The 20362-nt window shown below is 41.4% G+C and overlaps 1 protein-coding gene across 1 annotated transcript; it reads right to left on the reverse strand.

Moving 5' to 3' along the window:
• Window positions 1-321: 321 nt before the first annotated feature.
• Window positions 322-13845, reverse strand: LOC308331566 (uncharacterized protein; the record flags this gene model as incomplete). The annotated part of the gene is made up of 5 exons (XM_080787050.1): window positions 322-368; window positions 656-709; window positions 2443-2514; window positions 7101-7169; window positions 13647-13845. The coding sequence occupies 5 exons, from the start codon at window positions 13843-13845 to the stop codon at window positions 322-324; spliced, it is 441 nt and encodes a 146-aa protein (XP_080643176.1).
• Between the last annotated feature and the right edge of the window lie 6517 nt (window positions 13846-20362).

A 20362-nucleotide genomic window follows, 5' to 3' on the forward strand; every position in this document is an offset into this window, starting at 1 on the left:
CAGCAACGTGATACCTAGGTGATACTTCCCATAGACAGCTCTTTCATCCAAACAGAAAAGTCCTCTCTAATTATATTAAACAACGTCAAAATCACCAACATTGCAGCTGTAGGGAAAGCTTGAATTATCCTCTTTCAATCTGTAAAGTGTTGGTTTTTTTTCATAAAATATCCACCGTAGACATTTTATGAGCTACTTCCTGTCAATAAATTCCTTGCAAGTGTTGGAGTTTGGAAGCGCTCGTTGAGTATCACTCAACAGCCCAGGCGTACCACCTGTTTTGAATGTGCACATAGTGCAGCAGGCATGCAGGAGGTTCCTTTACTGATAATGAGCGCTTCCATACTCTGATACTAGAAAATAATCATCTGCAAGGAATTTATTGACAGGAAGTAGCTCATAACATGTGTACGGTGGATTTGTATTAAACACAAACTTTACAGATTGAAAGAGGATAATTCAAGCTGTCCCTACAGCTGTAATGTTGGTGATTTTGACGTTGTTTAATATAATTAGAGAGGACTTTTCTGCTTGGATGAAAGAACTGTCCATGGGAAGTGTCACCTAGTATCACGTTGCTGGTAAGATGGCTGCGGTCTGAATATGGCCTATTGTGTCTGGTCAACATTCAGTAGAACAATGTGAAGTTATAAACCTTCATTCACTTCTTCACTTGCAGCCAGCCGGGCTTCCATGGCTGTCCGTTTAGCTGAAAACAGAACAAACAGAACAAACAGGACATTAACATTCAGTCAATCATAAATACTAAATAGTCTCATTTAAAAACGCAGCAATAAGTTGAGTGTTTATTAACCCTAGAAGAACACTAAACCCAACTTTTGTCACACCATCACTAATTTAATCAGATGTAATATACACTATACTAGTAATTGGTATACTGACCATGGTATTACTGTGCTTAACTGACCAGCCTGACCTGAACCCCACAGATAATCTAGGTTGTATTGTCAAGAGGAAAGCGTGAGACACTATATTCAACAATACTAATTAGTTTAAAACTGCTATCAAAGCAAATCTGGGCTTTCATAACACCTCAAAATAATATTTTGAGTTGTAGTATTTTTTGATTTTCACGAGCTGTATGCCAGAATGATCAAGATTAAAACAAAACAAAGTTTTAAATATTTCACTTCATGCACAATTAATCTATAGAATATGTGAAATGTGAGAATGAATATTCTAATGATGCAGCTGTATAGTGTCCCCCTCCATCGTCAGAATCATGAAAACCCCTAGCCGCAATTTGCAACTCTAGATTGTCCAGAGTTGCAATACCCTCCATTGACTTTTGTTTCATATAAATCCACCATAGACATGCTATGAGCGAATACCAGACTGCTCGCCCCTTTACCAACTCGCCCCCGCAATTCTTTTTTAATGTAGTTAACAATTAATTTAGTATTTCCCTCCCTTTCTGAAATTATCTTGTATACAGATTTATTTGATTGCATAGTAGTCGATCTCTAAAATTAGAAAGAACATCATGTCACAGAGACGGTGACTGCTTAATTAAGTTAATTTAGGACCTTCTAGCAGTTAATTTCGTTTTATTAATCACTTACAGAAATGTGCATTGTGTTGGTCAATTTGGCACCTGCTCACAGAGCCAAAACTACTATGAACTGGTGTACTGACCATGGTAATACTGTGCTTAACTGACCAGCCAACTGGCCTGACCTGAACCACAGATCATTTATATTGTATTGTCAAGAGGAAGGAGTGAGACTATATTCAACAATACAAGAGGAAGGAGTGAGACACTATATTCAACAATACAAGAGGAAGGAGTGAGACACTATATTCAACAATACAAGAGGAAGGAGTGAGACACTATATTCAACAATACAAATGAGTTTAAAGCTGTTATGAAAGCAAACATGGGCTTCCATAACACCTCAACAGTACCACAGGCTGATCACCTCCATGCCACGCCCCATTTATGAAATAATGTGTTTAAAAGTAGCTCAGACCACGTATTGAGTGCATACATAAATGTACTTTTCAGATGGTCGACATTTATGTATTTTAAACTTATTTTCTCATAACATATTCTAATATTTTGAGATAGGATGTTTTGATTGTCATGACCTGTATGCCAGAATCATCTAGATTAAATCAAAACAAAGGTTTTGAGAGGCACTACAGCTGTGTAGTGCCTCTCTCCATCTCCTGAATGGATAATGTTTTGAGATGCAGCTGTGTAGTGTCTCTCTCCATCTCCCCTGAATGAATATTGTAATGTTTTGAGATGCAGCTGTGTACTGTCTCTCTCCATCTCCTGAATGAATATTGTAATGTTTTGAGATGCAGCTGTGTAGTGTCTCTCTCCATCTCCTGAATGGATATTGTAATGTTTTGAGATGCAGCTGTGTAGTGTCTCTTTCCATCTCCCCTGAATTAAAACAATGTGAAGTTATAAACCTTCATGCTGTTGGTTTGCTTCTTCACTTGCAGCCAGCCTGGTTTCCATGGCTGTCAGTTTAGCAAGGAGGGCTGAAAACACAAGAGCATAACATTCAGTCAATCATACATACTAAATAGTTTCATTTAAAAACACATCTATCTGTAAGTGTGTGACATCTTCATCACTGACAGTGATAAATGTTATGTGCATTGTGTTGGTAAACTGACAGTGATAGAACATGTTATGTGCATTGTGTTGGTCGATTTGGCACCTGCCCACAGAGCCAAAACTACTATTAACTGGTGTACTGACCATGGTAATACTGTGTTAAAGCGCAAACAACATGCATTTTAAAACCGCTTTTAATATCATATTGTCTATGTCCCTCAAAGTTATTTCTAATGGTTTGATCCTCAATCACCACTCTGATATAACCAGTCCTTGTCATTTCTTTCTGGACTTCGAAAGCAGTTTTAGCTGCAGTACCACAATGTCCTGAGGTGGTGGGGGTGCTGATATGCAGATTATTTAATATTTGAGGCATTATAATACTGACGCTAGATAAAACCAGGCTTGTTTCCATTCCATGCCAGCTTGGAAAATCAACAATGGTGGACATTTTAAACAAAGTGGAAATGCAAATTTGAAACTGAAGACTGAAGAAGGAGGAAATATACAAAGTAGGGTGACAATGATGACATCACGATGAGACCAAAATCAGTTGAGCTGTTCCTGAGAGCAATTTCCATTAAAGCACCAATATGATATGAAAGCCTGATTGTTCAAAATTGGTTATTTGTGGGGATAGAAAACACATATGGGAGCACCAAAAAAACAAATGAAATTGAAAAAGTTGAATTTTATGTTATAGGTCCTATAACTGACCAGCCAACTGGCCTGACCTGAACCACAGATAATGTATATTGTATTGTCAAGAGGAAGGAGTGAGACACTATATTCAACAATACAAATGAGTTTAAAGCTGTTATGAAAGCAAACATGGGCTTCCATAACACCTCAACAGTACCACAGGCTGATCACCTCCATGCCACGCCCCATTGATGAAATAATGTGTTTAAAAGTAGCTCAGACCACGTATTGAGTGCATAAATAAATGTACTTTTCAGATGGTCGACATTTCTGTATTTTAAACGTTTTTTTCTCATAACATATTCTAATATTTTGAGATAGGATGTTTTGATTGTCTGTATGCCAGAATCATCAAGATTAAATCAAAACAAAGGTTTAAATATTTCACTTTATGCACAATGAATCTATAATATATGAAAGTTTCACTGTTTTATTTATATTATGGAAGAAAATAATAAATTTAATACATTTAACAAAATTAATATTGTAATGTTTTGAGATGCAGCTGTGTAGTGCCTCTCTCCATCTCCCCTGAATGAATATTGTAATGTTTTGAGATGCAGCTGTGTAGTGTCCCTCTCCATCTCCCCTGAATGAATATTGTAATGTTTTGAGATGCAGCTGTGTAGTGTCTCTCTCCATCTCCTGAATGGATAATGTTTTGAGATGCAGCTGTGTAGTGTCTCTCTCCATCTCCCCTGAATGGATATTGTAATGTTTTGAGATGCAGCTGTGTAGTGTCCCTCTCCATCTCCCCTGAATGAATATTGTAATGTTTTGAGATGCAGCTGTGTAGTGTCTCTCTCCATCTCCCCTGAATGGATATTGTAATGTTTTGAGATGCAGCTGTGTAGTGTCTCCCCTGAAATAAAACAATGTGAAGTTATAAACCTTCATGATGTTGGTTTGCTTCTTCACTTGCAGCCAGCCTGGTTTCCATGGCTGTCAGTTTAGCAAGGAGGGCTGAAAACACAAGAGCATGACATTCAGTCAATCATAAATACTAAATAGTTTCATTTAAAAACACATCTATCTGTAAGCTGTCTGATTGACAGCCCATACATCCATACATAAAGGTCCTATCTGATTGACAGCCCTTACATCCATACATAAAGGTCCTATCTGATTGACAGCCCTTACATCCACACAGAAAGGTCCTATATCTGCGTCAAACAATGTTAAACTCACTTTGCCACTCACTTCATGCATGTATGCTCTATATATTATAGAGCATATATATAGAGTCTATAAGAGTGTTTTCTAATAAGTTATAATAGTCAGGGGATATTAAAGGAGAATTCCATGCTAGAAGGCTTTCTTACCTTTCTTACCTTTCTTCGTAGTTGTTACGTCCCCACCAAAGAGGTCCAGGTGTTTTTTTGTGCAAAACCTCCTTATTGGCTATTTCCCCTACCATAAGGCCTCAATGAATTGAATTGAATTGAATGGAAAGGGGCTATGGGGTGTTGTGCTAATTCGCTCATTTCCATCTAAATAAGTAGTAAAGTGTGCCGCTTGGGATATTATTTACATTATGAAGAGAGGATATATACAAAAATATAATGATTTTGAGCGATGGAAATAAGAAAATTAGCACAACACCCCATAGCCCCATGGACCTGGACCTCTTTGGTGGGGACGTAACAACTACAAATAAAGGTAAGAAAGCTATCTAGCATAGAATTCTCCTTTAATATAATCTGGGAATACATTTCTTACCAAGAATTTTCTTCACCAATGTGTTTGTAAAGGTGTCTACTAACATATCTATAGTCACCAATGTGTTTGTAAAGGTGTCTACTAACATATCTATAATCACCAATGTGTTTGTAAAGGTGTCTACTAACATATCTATAGTCACTAATGTGTTTGTAAAGGTGTCTACTAACATATCTATAGTCACCAATTTGTGTGTAAAGGTGTCTACTAACATATCTATAGTCTTTTTGACAGCTGCTGAAGGTTGGGGTACCATACAACCATTATAAGGCAAAATGTTCTACATTTTATTATGCTTTAAGTAGCATGTGACATGTCAAATTACGTGGTTTTCATTATTCTGATTTCAAGAATTATTTTTGCACAAAAACACTCCTTGGGCTGAATTAGGCCATAGACACTTAGCCCATAGTATAGTATTAAAATACTTGATATTATAAGTAATTATAATAAAGTTTATAATGTGTTATGATTAAGCTTAAGTATAATGATTATTTATCAGTGCCTATAAATATAATTATACATGTTTATGAGAAGATTATAATGTCTTATAAGTGTGTTCATAAATACGTTTTAAACATGGGATGCATAGCAAATGTTATCAAATAATAATTGAAGCACTGATAAAACTGTTGCGCCTTTCTTCGTCCTTTTTTTCTTCAAATTTGACTACGGTAGCGGTGGTCTCAAAAACATAAGGGAAACTTTGACAGGAAAAGACTCGCTCACCGTATAGAAAAAGAAGTAAAACTCCTTAGACTGAGACTTAGAAAAATATATTTTATTTTATTTTATCATGCTGTGCTCATGGTGCTCTGTGCTCATGGTGCAATTAAAAAGCAAACGTTTGGGTCCTCAGACCTTCGTCAGTGCTATGGTTTTTCACAGACAAAGAGCTTACTCTTAAACAACTCCAAAACAATACAGCTCAGGTGCTGAGAATTACTACCGATTGTGGGCGTGGACATTACAGAAAGGATAATTATACAAAATCACAGTTATATAGGAAACAAGAATATTGCATACTGTACATCACATGTTGACAGACTTATATAATCACTTTTTGAATATAACTTTTTACTTTATAGGTAGCACTGGAGGGAGAGATCTTCATTCAAGCCACCTGGATTGACAGACTTTAAATAAAAAATCCATCTAGATTCCGTTTGGAGGAGTTTAGTGTCTAAATCATCACCCCCTCTTCTAGATTTCTTAATTTGATCAATAACTGTGTAAGACAGATCTGCTATGGAGTGACCGGTTTCCATGAAGTGTCTGGACACAGGAGATGTGATGTCCTTGCGTCTGATGGCACTCATGTGTTCTATGATGCGTGTGCGGATACTGCCCTGGATGTTTTGCCTACGTACTGAAGTTTACATTTACATGTGATCATGTAGACTACATTAGAGGAACTATACAATTTACAAATTGTCTGATAGTGTATTGTTTGTTAGTTAGTTTTTGGTCTTTGCAAAGACCAAAAAGAAACATTCATGTGCCTGCATCACTACTTATAATCCTTTGAGCAATGATATACGTAGCATCATAGAGAAACACTGGCATGTTTTGTCAGCTGACCCTGAAGGTGCTAAAGTGTTTACTGACCCTCTTTTCTCTCATTATAGATCTCAAAGCATCAGAGACTATATGGTGAAAGCAGACTGCTACATACCCCCCCAGCAACACACGGGGCGGTTGGATGGAGTCACCGGCTCTACCCTTGTCTACATTGTGTGGCCTGTAAAAACTCCAAGAAAACTAACACATTTACTAGTGCAGTTACTAACAAACAATACACTATTGGTGATGTCACCAATTAGTAATTCTCAGCACCTGAGCTGTATTGTTTTGGAGTTGTTTAAGAGTAAGTTCTTTGTCTGTGAAAAACCATAGCACTGACGAAGGTCTGAGGACCCAAACGTTTGCTTTTTAATTGCACCATGAGCACAGCATGATAAAATAAAATAAAATATATTTTTCCAAGTCTCAGTCTAAGGAGTTTTACTTATTTTTCTATACGGTGAGCGAGTCTTTTCCTGTCAAAGTTTCCATCAAATAATAATTAAAACATTGACGTTCTCACCTTCATTCACAGAACCTCCTCCTGGTGCTCCCACCTCATTTTTACTGGAATTACGTTTGTTGTCCTTTTCTGGAAAATATACAACAAAATCATGTCAAACAAACGTAGAACACAAACTCACTCATGTCATAAATATCACCATATCTATACATGTCATAAATATCCACCATATCTATACATGTCATAAATATCCACCATATTGCAGGTCTACCCCGGTAGAGACCTGCAATATTCTCTTCGGGACCCGACGGGTCAAAACTGGCCGTCGACCCGGGCCGACGGGCCGTGGGCCGGGCTCACGCGACGTTATATAAATGTTCCGATGTGAATTTCACCCAGACTGGACTTGCTTCAGCAGCACGGCAGCATGCTGCTGTCTGCTCCATAGTGACATAACAATAAACCCCACACACACACACACACACACACACACACAAGCACAAGCACACTAACATCTGGTAAAAACATTAAAGACTTTGAAACAACGTGTTTTACATTCTATCTCTCTCACTCCACGCCTAAAACTCTCTCTCTCTCTCTCTCTCTCTCTCTCTCTCTCTCTAAATAAACTACATTACATTTGACTCGTGTTATATTCTTGTGAAATATTCAGTACCATTACATTTGACCGTACATTTGACTCTCATTCCAAAACAGACAGGGGGGGGGGCATCAATTATACTATAATGCTACCCATAGTTCACCCTGCAGCAATGAGTTACAGCAATGACACCACTGGGGTCTAGTCTATCTACTTTGTTATAGCAAATGCTCCACAATAACACAGTGAACTCCAGTGAACGTTGTTCGTATCAAGGTTCAAGGTTGAGCACTCCAATCAAACTACTATTGTGACACTGCATTCCTTTAAATCCTCGCATGGCCTTCATGAATCACTCATCATGTACTTAATTATCTGTTTTGAATCTCAGGTATGTTCCCAGTCAGTGCATAGTTTCTCATCAACAGTACAGTGCAGACACCGTAATTGACACCACAACTATTTAAGCTACGTTTACAAAACAAACCCAAAACTAGTTTAGCTTGTAGAACATCCTGTCTCCTCATGTCCCCAAGTAATACTGTCCTCTGAAAAGCCATCTGCAATAACCTAATATGAAGTATACTGCACACCCATTCAGCTTTAATAACCTAACCTTTAATAACCTAATATGAAGTATACTGCACACCCATTCAGCGTTGCAGCTAAGTGTCCCTTTCTCGGACTGCAACTGTAGCCTACTTACTGTATAAGACCCATTTATTGAAATCCCAAACATGGAATATACTTGGACCATGCATTATGCCACATAATGCCTGTCTCAGGACGGCCACCTGCCAGTATACAGTGGATAACTTCCCAGTATACACTGTATACTGGGAAGTTATCCACTGTATACTATACAGTGGATAACTTCCCAGTCATGCTGGGTAAGTTAATTGGGTAACTATATAGCTAACTACTTTAACCCTGACATCCTGATTTTGGGCATGTCATTATAGGCTAAGAAGAAAGGACAATTGCTGATCTGCAAGGTCACAACATGCCGTAATGTGTTGTGAGGTTGTAGATCGGCTTTTCCCCAAAAATACGTTTTTATAAGTGACTTATTTTAAAATGTGTAGCGCAGTGGAATAGAGTAGACAATATATGACACGTCAAGAGTCTATTAGTACTGTATGCTATACATTTGTGTTCTGGTAATATCATTGATCACTTGTTTTTCATGTCCGTGGCAAAAAATAAAACATTAATGCAAATGTCGATCACATGCACAAGCTGGCATAGTGAAGGTGCAGATAGCTGCTGTACTATCATGGTTATTGGTGGTGAAGGCAATACTAATAATATTAGTCTGGATACAGTATATCAAATCCTGTGTTGAGGTTCACACAAGAATAGCATGCACTTTATGAACAAAATAACACCCAAACCAGACAATTAATTAAAAGGTTTCATAATTACAGTCTGCTTCTCCTCCTACAGTGCGTGCCAACCACATTAATCCCCAAAGCCGACACAGCTTCAATGTTGTTTTTCATACCAATCGTTGCATAGAAGCGTCATGGTTTTGTTATGCGTACACACCCATGGTACTGTGCCAAGAGAACTCACAAATCAAGACAAACGCACGCACACGCAGTCAAGTTGTCTACCGATGTTAACCATCTCAAACCCTCACCCTAACCTAACCTCCCACGGGACAGCACACCTAAATCTCACCGTAACCCTCTCCCAACCCTTAGCGCACCCCTCACCAACCTTATGTCTAACTTTGTGTCTTATATCTTTATGGGTCTGTCTCTGCCCCAAAAAGCAAGAATTTCAAACCCACAAAACGTATATTTGTCTCTTTCCTTTCGTTATTTTAATCCATGGTATGATATGCCCCAATCTCTTAACTTCATGTTTTCGTCAACTGACATGGAGAAAACGGATTAGAAAGTAAATAATAAACTTCATTAATTCATTTTAAATTCATCCACAGCAGAGGAGCTGTCATTGGTCAAAAGCCAGTGCACCTCACGGGGCCAGAGGCCTGAGCAGAGCCTTCTATAGGCTTTGGGGCCGACAAATATTAGCCCCAATGTTGAGTAAATCAACGGAGGTGTGGCACCGCCAGGAGAGTGTGATCTTAATGTGTTTTTAAGAGTCTGTTTAATTATTTAATCATTTCGTATAAATTAAGGTTTACAATTAACACTGTGAATGAATTGCACTAGCAAAGTGTAACATGCAGTGTGGAGGGAACGTTTGTTCTAGCCCAGGTTCTCTGGGGTCCCAATATAAGGAGCGCAATATATTGGCCACTCAGAATAGCCAAATGGCATTGACCACGCCTCCAGGTCTTAAGTTAAGTAATAAGACCTGGTACTCAAGACACTCAAAATACAGCCCTAACTCTGAGGGAATCCACAGGGATCGAACCGGGAACCTCCCTGCGGCTGTTCTACCGGCCACTCTACCGCTGAGCCACTGCCACCCCCAGTATGAGACCTACCGGCCACTCTACCGCTGAACCACTGCCACCCCCAGTATGAGACCTATACCGGCCACTCTACCGCTGAACCACTGCCACCCCCAGTATGAGACCTACCGGCCACTCTACCGCTGAACCACTGCCACCCCCCAGTATGAGACCTACCGGCCACTCTACCGCTGAACCACTGCCACCCCCAGTATGAGGGTGTGTCATTTTGGGGGGCAAGATGGCGGTGCGGATGGCGGTGCGGACCGGCAGTCAGGCAGGTGCTGCTGGAGCACACACACACAAACTCGCCAAACTTCACAAGCTTGCCTTTCAAAAACAACCCGGTTTGTGTTTCAACCATACACACAAAACCAACAATATACTGCAGCGACAGACCACTGACGCTGCTCAAAGAGTGTTTGTTATATGTTACGTGGCTGTGTTAGTCCTACTGTCTGTGCGTTGCTGTTACAACCGGACCGGTAACCGAGAAACCACTCTCAACACAGTGAGCCAACATGCAACTTACTCCACGCTGCTAAACAACGGCCAAGCAACCCCACCAACAACGGGCTGTTCTGCTCTGGTTCTGATTGGTTGAGTCCCGTGGTGGGAGTTCTGCTCTGGTTTTGGTGAATATTAAGTAGTTCCGGTTATTTTGTGGGGGGCACTGTTGACCTATTTCTAAAATATTAAAGCAACTTTTGTTCAACTTTGACCCCTCTATCACATGGAACTATTTCTTTGGCGTAGTGATATGGACACAAAAAGCATAGTTCCGTCATGTGATAGAGGGGTAAAAATGAACGAAAGTTGCACTAATATTTTAGAAATAAGTCGACAATACAAATTGTTAGTTTTGTGGATTAATTTACTTGTACTGCATGGCCCCAGTGCCCCCCACAAAATGACCGGAACTACTTTATATTTCACCAAAACCAGAGCAAAACTTCCACCACAGGACTCGGGCAATCAGTTAATACAGTTGCAACCACTATATTAAACAAATCTGAACTATCCCTTTAAAATGGAAATGACATTTTTCACTTTAAAGGGAATCCAAGCTAATATAAGCTGCAGGCTTTCTATTCCTGAAGAGTTACCAATGTGAAAATGGAACCCATCGTTCTCACGATACTAAAAATCTAAATATATATTTTTAAATGCCTAACCATGGATGCCTAACCATGGATGGGTTTCTGAACTACCCACAGCCCTCCTATGAGACACAGACTGAGTAGAAAAATACATTAGTGAGGACCAATTATATGAAGATAGATAGCTAGGTGTAATGTTAGAGACCACAGAAGACATGTAAATATGAAATAAATGCTTATAAACATGTAGCTATAGGTGTAATGTTATAGAGTCCACAGAAGACATGTAAATATGAAATAAATGCTTATAAACATGTAGCTAGGTGTAATGTTAGAGACCACAGAAGACATGTAAATATGAAATAAATGCTTATAAACATGTAGCTAGGTGTAATGTTAGAGTCCACAGAAGACATGTAAATATGAAATAAATGCTTATAAACATGTATATAGGTGTAATGTTATAGAGTCCACAGAAGACATGTAAATATGAAATAAATGCTTATAAACATGTAGCTAGGTGTAATGTTAGAGACCACAGAAGACATGTAAATATGAAATAAATGCTTATAAACATGTAGCTATAGGTGTAATGTTATAGAGTCCACAGAAGACATGTAAATATGAAATAAATGCTTATAAACATGTAGCTATAGGTGTAATGTTATAGAGTCCACAGAAGACATGTAAATATGAAATAAATGCTTATAAACATGTAGCTATAGGTGTAATGTTATAGAGTCCACAGAAGACATGTAAATATGAAATAAATGCTTATAAACATGTAGCTATAGGTGTAATGTTATAGAGTCCACAGAAGACATGTAAATATGAAATAAATGCTTATAAATATGTAGCTAGGTGTAATGTTAGAGACCACAGAAGTGAACCTTTCAAGCCTGTTTTCTCAACTCGCTGTTTCTCTGCAAGACATTAGGCATACTTTATAAGCCATATCTCCAAAACTGGTGGGTCAAACTGAACAACCAATATGTCAATTCAATTAAATTTGAAGCTATGATTCCCTTCATTAAATGTATATATAGCGCTTTTTATGCAAAGGGGTTTCCATATTGCGTATGCACTCTGCATTCTCTCTCTCTCCACACACACACACACACACACACACACACACACACACACACACACACACACACACACACACACACACACACACACACAGCGGAGGAAACCAATCAAGCAAATGTTTGGTGGTTGTTTTGGGCCACCACAATGCTTTTCCAATGGGACTCACATGGTTTGACCAAACATTTGTGTTTGATGAGGGGGGAGGGGCAGAAAACTGGTCAGAGCTGGTCACAGATAGAGTGTTAAACAGTTATGTCTGTGAGGAGCTGGTCACAGATAGAGTGTTAAACAGTTATGTCTGTGAGGAGCTGGTCACAGATAGAGTGTTAAACAGTTATGTCTGTGAGGAGCTGGTCACAGATAGAGTGAACACGCACATGCATGCTGGGTGGGGGGGAGAGAGAGAGAGAGAGAGAGAGAGAGAGAGAGAGAGAGAGAGAGAGAGAGAGAGAGAGAGAGAGAGAGAGAGAGAGGCAGAAAGAAAAAGAAAGTGACAGACAGACCTGGCTGCCCAGAGAGGAGAGGCTGTGCTGTCACTGTGATGACGGAATGTAAAACACAATGTAAAAACTACACAAATATTAGAGAGGAGTTCTTCCCAAAATTTGAAACAAATTTCCCAGAATTCCGAAGTATGACAGAAAGGGAAAGATTACCAGTCCTTCTGGGGGAACAGAAAGAATGTTCAGTTTTGGCTGCAAAATATGTCAATTCCTGTCACAAGAAAAGGGACAACCAGCAGGACACACATACAGTATGCCATGTTTTATTTTATGCACCACCTGCTTTATTTTATATTATTTTTATTTATTTTTTTATGTCATTGATATCATGTTGTTTGTCATATCTGTGATTGTGCTTTGGCAACACTTGTAAAACGTCATGCCAATAAAGCCTGTTGAATTGAATTGAATTGAATTGAATTGAGAGAGAGAGAGAGAGAGAGAGAGAGAGAGAGAGAGAGAGAGAGAGACACACACTGCGTGTTAAAAACCAAATGTACTCATTGTTGTGTAAGTGTTCTGTTTCACGTTATTGCTGAGTGAGTGTAATAATAATCCATTTTAAAATGTTATTTGAATGACACTAAGGATCATTAAAAAAAAAACATGAATTATTATTGCAATTTATTTATTTATAAAAATATTCTTTTTAGCTTAGATTGACTGGCCTAATGATAAGAGTGACACTCACTTCACACAGGTGTGATTTCTTTTTAGTTTTTAGCAAGGCATAAGGGTCAACAATAAATTAAATAAACTGAATTAAACCTACTATAAATATTTGGAAACGGTCAAAATGGGAAACAATATGATGGATAATCAAAAAGCAGCCCTATAGAACCTGGTGGTCTAGAAGTACAACGGCCTCTCCATCATCATTCTTACCTGTGAGGTGGTCTCTAGGCTGGTCATCATCGTTGTGACGGTCGAGGCTGACCTCCAGCGTAGCTTGGTCGTCATGGCGGTTGAGGGTGAGGTCCAGCGATCCTTCCAGGTGGTTGATGTTCAGGAACTGCACGTCGGTGTCGGCTGAACACTGCAGGCAGAAGAGGACGATCAGGAACATGGCAGCAGCAGTCTCCATCTGGGAGGTGATGTGGATGCTGTAATGTGGACGCTGTGGATGCAAGCAGCTTCTTATACACTACCTGGCTACCGGTAACCTTTTCTTTTTTTTCGCAGACCTGCATTGGGACTAGTGCCAGCCCTGAGTGACTTGGTGCCCTCGGCAGAATTTGACCTGGCAGACATTTAGAACATGCTCTGCATTCCATGCAAGCACGCTTTTCCATCCCACGCCTGCATATGACAGCTTGACAGCAGTCATCACAGCTCCTGATGATGAGAAAGAAGTCCAAGGCATGTGATGCAATAATGGAGACACACACACACACACACACACACACACACACACTGAGATGAAGTCTCAATGCAGCGGCAGTGGCTCAGGGGACCAGGGTAGTGACCAGTGTCTCAGGGGACCAGGGTAGTGACCAGTGTCTCAGGGGACCAGGGTAGTGACCAGTGTCTCAGGGGACCAGGGTAGTGACCAGTGGCTCAGGGGACCAGGGTAGTGACCAGTGGCTCAGGGGACCAGGGTAGTGACCAGTGGCTCAGGGGACCAGGGTAGTGACCAGTTTATCAGAGGACCAGGGTAGTGACCAGTGGCTCAGGGGACCAGGGTAGTGACCAGTTTATCAGAGGACCAGGGTAGTGACCAGTGGCTCAGGGGACCAGGGTAGTGACCAGTGTCTCAGGAGACCAGGGTAGTGACCAGTGGCTCAGGGGACCAGGGTAGTGACCAGCGTCTCAGGGGACCAGGGTAGTGACCAGTGGCTCAGGGGACCAGGGTAGTGACCAGTGTCTCAGGGGACCAGGGTAGTGACCAGTGGCTCAGGGGACCAGGGTAGTGACCAGTGTCTCAGGGGACCAGGGTAGTGACCAGTGGCTCAGGGGACCAGGGTAGTGACCAGTGGCTCAGGGGACCAGGGTAGTGACCGGATGGCAACCACAAGGTTCCAGTTCGATTGGGAATTAATGTACAGACCTCCATTTAACAGCATTTCTATCTCTGGGATAGAAAATGCTTTTTAATCTCAACATGAGCACAGAGCACCATGAGCACAGCATCTTAAAATAAAATAAATTTTATTTTTCTAAGTCTCAAGTCTAAGGAGTTTTACTTCTTTATTTATACGGTGAGCGAGTCTTTTCCTGTCAAAGTATCTCTGGGACCCCACATTTATATTATTGTAAAATCAATGTTAATTTAACTCCGAGTGTAAAAATGGTTCCATTTGTACACTCTCAGGCCGCAGTCACATCTATCAGACAAGCGTCTTATGGTTGTCTGATGAAAAGCATCAGACAAGACAGCTCCCAATGCATTTCTAATGGGAGTCACGTGGTTTCATCAGACAAACGTGTTTCATGGGGGGGGGGAGGGGGGGCAAGACACAAGACACAAAACATTTTGTAGGCGACAAGCTGAAGAACAGGGCGGCACCTCAGACAAGACAAAAAGGGTTGGGTTTACCCGCCAACCAATAGGAGAGAAGGTCCGTTTGTTACGCTGCACTGGGCGGTCTTTTCACACTCTGAGTCTGTTGTTTTTTTTCTGCATAGTGCAGACACGGAAGAGGAAAGAGCATATGCACTTTCGTTACGAAAATGATTTTATTGTTAAGTAAAGTAGTTTGGTCTGTTCCAGTAAGCAATTCAACAGGAAAATATAATCCCTGCCCGTCGTGGCCGAACAGAAAATTAAAACAAACGTTATAATTCAAGGTGCATGCATTTTATCATTCACTCCTAACCTAGCTCTGGTCTATATAGCCTAATGCTTATATAATTCAGGTGTCGCGTCGACTCCGTTCAGATCTCTCGTTCCACCTCGTATCAGTTTGTTATTTCACCCGACCCATAATCAATAGTGTGGGAGGTCGGGTGGGAAATACAACTCAGAGTGCAGTTTCAGGGGTTAGACACACGATGGCGCCCCTTGCTTTATTTCTCCAACAGGTTCAAACAACGTCAGTTTTCACAAACAGAACTCAGACAGTAATATTCTTTGCATGAGGTCCCGGTTCCGAGGCGGGAGTCGTCACTGCAGAGGATGAGAGGGGATGTTAGCATACGGTCAGAGCACAAGGTAAGTACAAAGTTGGGGCCTGAGACACCCGGTCTAGGCAGTCTACCAACTGGACCTTTGTATAACTCTTTCTCTTCTTCTTTTCCAGGTTCCAGAGGAGGCCAGGAGGCTCCCCCGGAGGTAGGTAAGGTGGTACGTAGCTTTCTCTATCCACAGGGCATAGAAGAGTACTTTAGAGTAGAAGTACTCGGATACGGGGCGGTGAGTAATCAGAGTAAAAGTACTTGGTATGGTACCGGGCGGGAATGGTACGGAGGGCCCCTTAGGCTCGGCCAACAGGAAGATACACAAGCATTTATATTCTTATTTCTCTCTATCTACTGGGTGGCCGTGTCGGTACGACAACGGCAGTCAGGGGGTTAACACAAAGTAAGCGCTCTAGTTTCTAACGGTCTTCTTTCACCGGGCCTGGCGGCGCATTCGACTTTTACTTTTTGCGCTAGAGCAATTTGTTCGGACCATATATCTGAACAAATTCTCTCATTTGGTCACTGTGCTGACTTTCAAGTGTTTGCATTCGCATAGACTAGCCCTGCCCCAAAGCTCAGGTGAAATTGATACTTTGTTAATGATTCAAGGTCAAGTTGACCACATCTCAAACACGCGCACACACGAACGCACATGCACACACATGCACACATGTGCACGCACACACACACACACACACACACACATTGAAAGTCAATAGAGAAAATCGGGGAAACATGTAACTCTGTCATTTCTCAACCGTTTCAGACGCGGGGTGGCTCGCCGGAACCGGGCCGCCCCCCTGAGCGAAACCAAATGGACACACACACACGCACACACACGCACACACACACACACCCACACACACACACACACACACACACACACACAAACACACACACACACACACACACACACACACACACACACACACACACACACACACACACACACACACACACACACACACACACAAACCCTCTCTTCCTATTGGCTGGCCTTTACACAGCTCTAACTTTTGCTTGCAGCATGCTACAGTCTTGAAACTTGCTCCATGGACTTGGACCACCAATAGGAGCACGCTGTAAATGTTTAATTGCTTAAGCCCCGCCCCTCTGTCTTCCTATTGGCTGGCCTTTACACAGCTCTAACTATTGTTTACAACATGCTACAGCCTCAAACTTTGGTACATGGACGTAGACCATCAAGAGGAACAAGCTGTGATGGCTTAATTGCTTAAGCCCCGCCCCTCTGTATTCCTATTGGCTGGCCTTTACACAGCTATAACTTTTGTTTGCAACATGCTACAGTCTTGAAACTTGCTCCATGGACTTGGACCACCAATAGGAGCACGCTGTAAATGTTTAATTGCTTAAGCCCCGCCCCTCTGTCGTCCTATTGGCTGGCCTTTACACAGCTCTAACTATTGTTTACAACATGCTACAGCCTCAAACTTTGGTACATGGACGTATACCATCAAGAGGAACAAGCTGTAATGGCTTAATTGCTTAAGCCCCGCCCCTCTGTATTCCTATTGGCTGGCCTTTAAACAGCTATAACTTTTGTTTGCAACATGCTACAGTCTTGAAACTTGCTCCATGGACTTGGACCACCAATAGGAGCACGCTGTAAATGTTTAATTGCTTAAGCCCCGCCTCTCTGTCTTCCTATTGGCTGGCCTTTACACAGCTCTAACTATTGTTTACAACATGCTACAGCCTCAAACTTTGGTACATGGACGTAGACCATCAAGAGGAACAAGCTGTAATGGCTTAATTGCTTAAGCCCCGCCGCCTCTGTATTCCTATTGGCTGGCCTTTACACAGCTATAACTTTTGTTTGCAACATGCTACAGTCTTGAAACTTGCTCCATGGACTTGGACCACCAATAGGAGCACGCTGTAAATGTTTAATTGCTTAAGCCCCGCCCCTCTGTCTTCCTATTGGCTGGCCTTTACACAGCTCTAACTATTGTTTACAACATGCTACAGCCTCAAACTTTGGTACATGGACGTAGATCATCAAGAGGAACAAGCTGTAATGGCTTAATTGCTTAAGCCCCGCCCCTCTGTATTCCTATTGGCTGGCCTTTACACAGCTATAACTTTTGTTTGCAACATGCTACAGTCTTGAAACTTGCTCCATGGACTTGGACCACCAATAGGAGCACGCTGTAAATGTTTAATTGCTTAAGCCTCGCCCCTCTGTCCTCCTATTGGCTGGCCTTTACACAGCTCTAACTATTGTTTACAACATGCTACAGCCTCAAACTTTGGTACATGGACGTAGACCATCAAGAGGAACAAGCTGTAATGGCTTAATTGTTTAAGCCCCGCCCCTCTGTATTCCTATTGGCTGGCCTTTACACAGCTATAACTTTTGTTTGCAACATGCTACAGTCTTGAAACTTGCTCTATGCACTTAGACCAAGTTGACCACCTCTCACACACGCGCACACACGAACGCACATGCACGCACATGCACACATGTGCACGCACACACACACAATGGAGAAAATCGAGGAAACGCGTAACTCTGTCATTTCTCGACCGTTTCAGAAGCAGGGCGGCTCGCCGGAACCGGGCCGCCCCCCTGAACGAAACCAAATGGACCCTTACAGCTCAGGCATCTTAGCATTAGCATGTTAGCATATTAGCATGTTAGCATTAGCATGTTAGCATGTAGCATGTTAGCATGTTAGCATGTTAGCATGGTAGCATTAGCATGGTAGCATTAGCATGTTAGCATGATAGCAGGTTAGCATTAGCATGTTAGCATTAAAATGTTAGCATGCTAGCATGTTAGTATTAGCATGTTAGCATTATAATGTTGGTGGCGACATAATGCGCAATAAACTTAGACAAAATACCCCATTGAAAGTCAATGGGGAGACCTGGCTCACATGTAACCAAATGGACCCTTCTGAGAGGCTAAATGTCATCAAATGGTGGTCCGTGGCTCAAATGCTGCACAGACTTGGCGAGCTTCAGGCACCCAGTAAGAGTGACCTAATGTTCAAATCCTCTCATTAAGTGCCTCCGATACTGTGCCGCACGGACCCACACACCTCCCTCATCCGGACGGTGTCACCGACGGGCGGCGCCCTATACGTGAGGTGAGTCGTTCCGGTTGCTGTCGCATCTCCTGTTGAATCCTGCCTGACTCTCCGCGGTCTGTATATATATGCCGCTCTGTTATGTACTAGGATTTAACCACATGACACCGTTGCGGGACGCGGTCCCGGCTAAAAGTGACAGCGCCTCACCGTCCGGCACGCATCCATACGTCACTCGTTTAAACTCACCTGAGGACTCTGCGCGCTACGCTTAGGACTGGGTTCCGCCACGCGGTTCCTGATGCGGCTTCGTCCCTACGCGCGGCGTTGCGAAGCCGAATGTCAGTGTAGAATAATAATGACACAATCTCAATAAAAGGCAGCAGCAAACAGGCATGCATGTTTTTAGCTGTGATAAAAAGAACAGAGTTGTTGCAGAGCTGCAGTTTTCAGGGAGAGTTCCAGATATTATTTTACTCTGAATACTATGTTTTAATTCTTCATAAAGCAAACCTTTACCAGGTGACCTTGTATAAACGGGTGGCACCTACGCAAGACTAAAGACTTGAGTCGCAGCGTTCTGAATGAGCTGCAATCACCTGGTATATTTTTAGGGACATCAGTAAAACACTGGTACAGTAGTCAAGACTAGCCTACTATTGGACATTTTTGTAGATTGTTGGATATAAATCATATAATCTGACTTTGACGGTGCTAATGTGGCTGGTTAAAGTTCTGAGGCCATGACTACAACAAGGTTTGAAGCTAAGCGCCTAACTTTTAATCCATTGTCCTTGACTTCAAAACAAGTACTTTAGTTTTGTCTTTGTTTATTTGAGGACAATCTTGGTATATCCAAAATTGATTTGTTCAATGCATGTTCTCAGTGTTTCTATTGTACATGGCATATAGTAGATTTGTGTGTCGAGAAAAAGGAACTTACTTATAGAACAATAGAGCAAAATATTTTTCATCATCTTTTTTATCATAATATGTAGAAGACAGCCCTCTCCCTCTCCACAAGTGCAGCAAAGTATTATGGTCATTGTAGTAATCCACCAGTGTCCATGACTAAATTATTTAAATGCAAATGATTCCCAATCCTAGTAGGCCTATATACATGTTCCACTCCATTCACACAATGCTGTAGGAGTAGGCTATATGCACTCTACTTGTCACACTAAAAGGATCACATGCAAATTGGTTGGTCGATCCATTCAGCAATAGGGTTACACACCCTAACCCATTATCACCTGTCCATTAACAATGGGACAGACATGCTCCTAAACATTCCACAACATTCACAACCCATTTATTCTAACACAGTAGATAAAGGTGGAATTCCTGTATCCTACGACTAGAAATAAGAATGCACTGGTATTGTACAGTAAAAATAAAAAATAAAATTTATGTTTCATTCATACCAAT

This window comes from Protomyctophum bolini, assembly GCF_963924005.1.
Source record: "Protomyctophum bolini genome assembly, chromosome: 17".
Taxonomy (NCBI): domain Eukaryota; kingdom Metazoa; phylum Chordata; class Actinopteri; order Myctophiformes; family Myctophidae; genus Protomyctophum; species Protomyctophum bolini.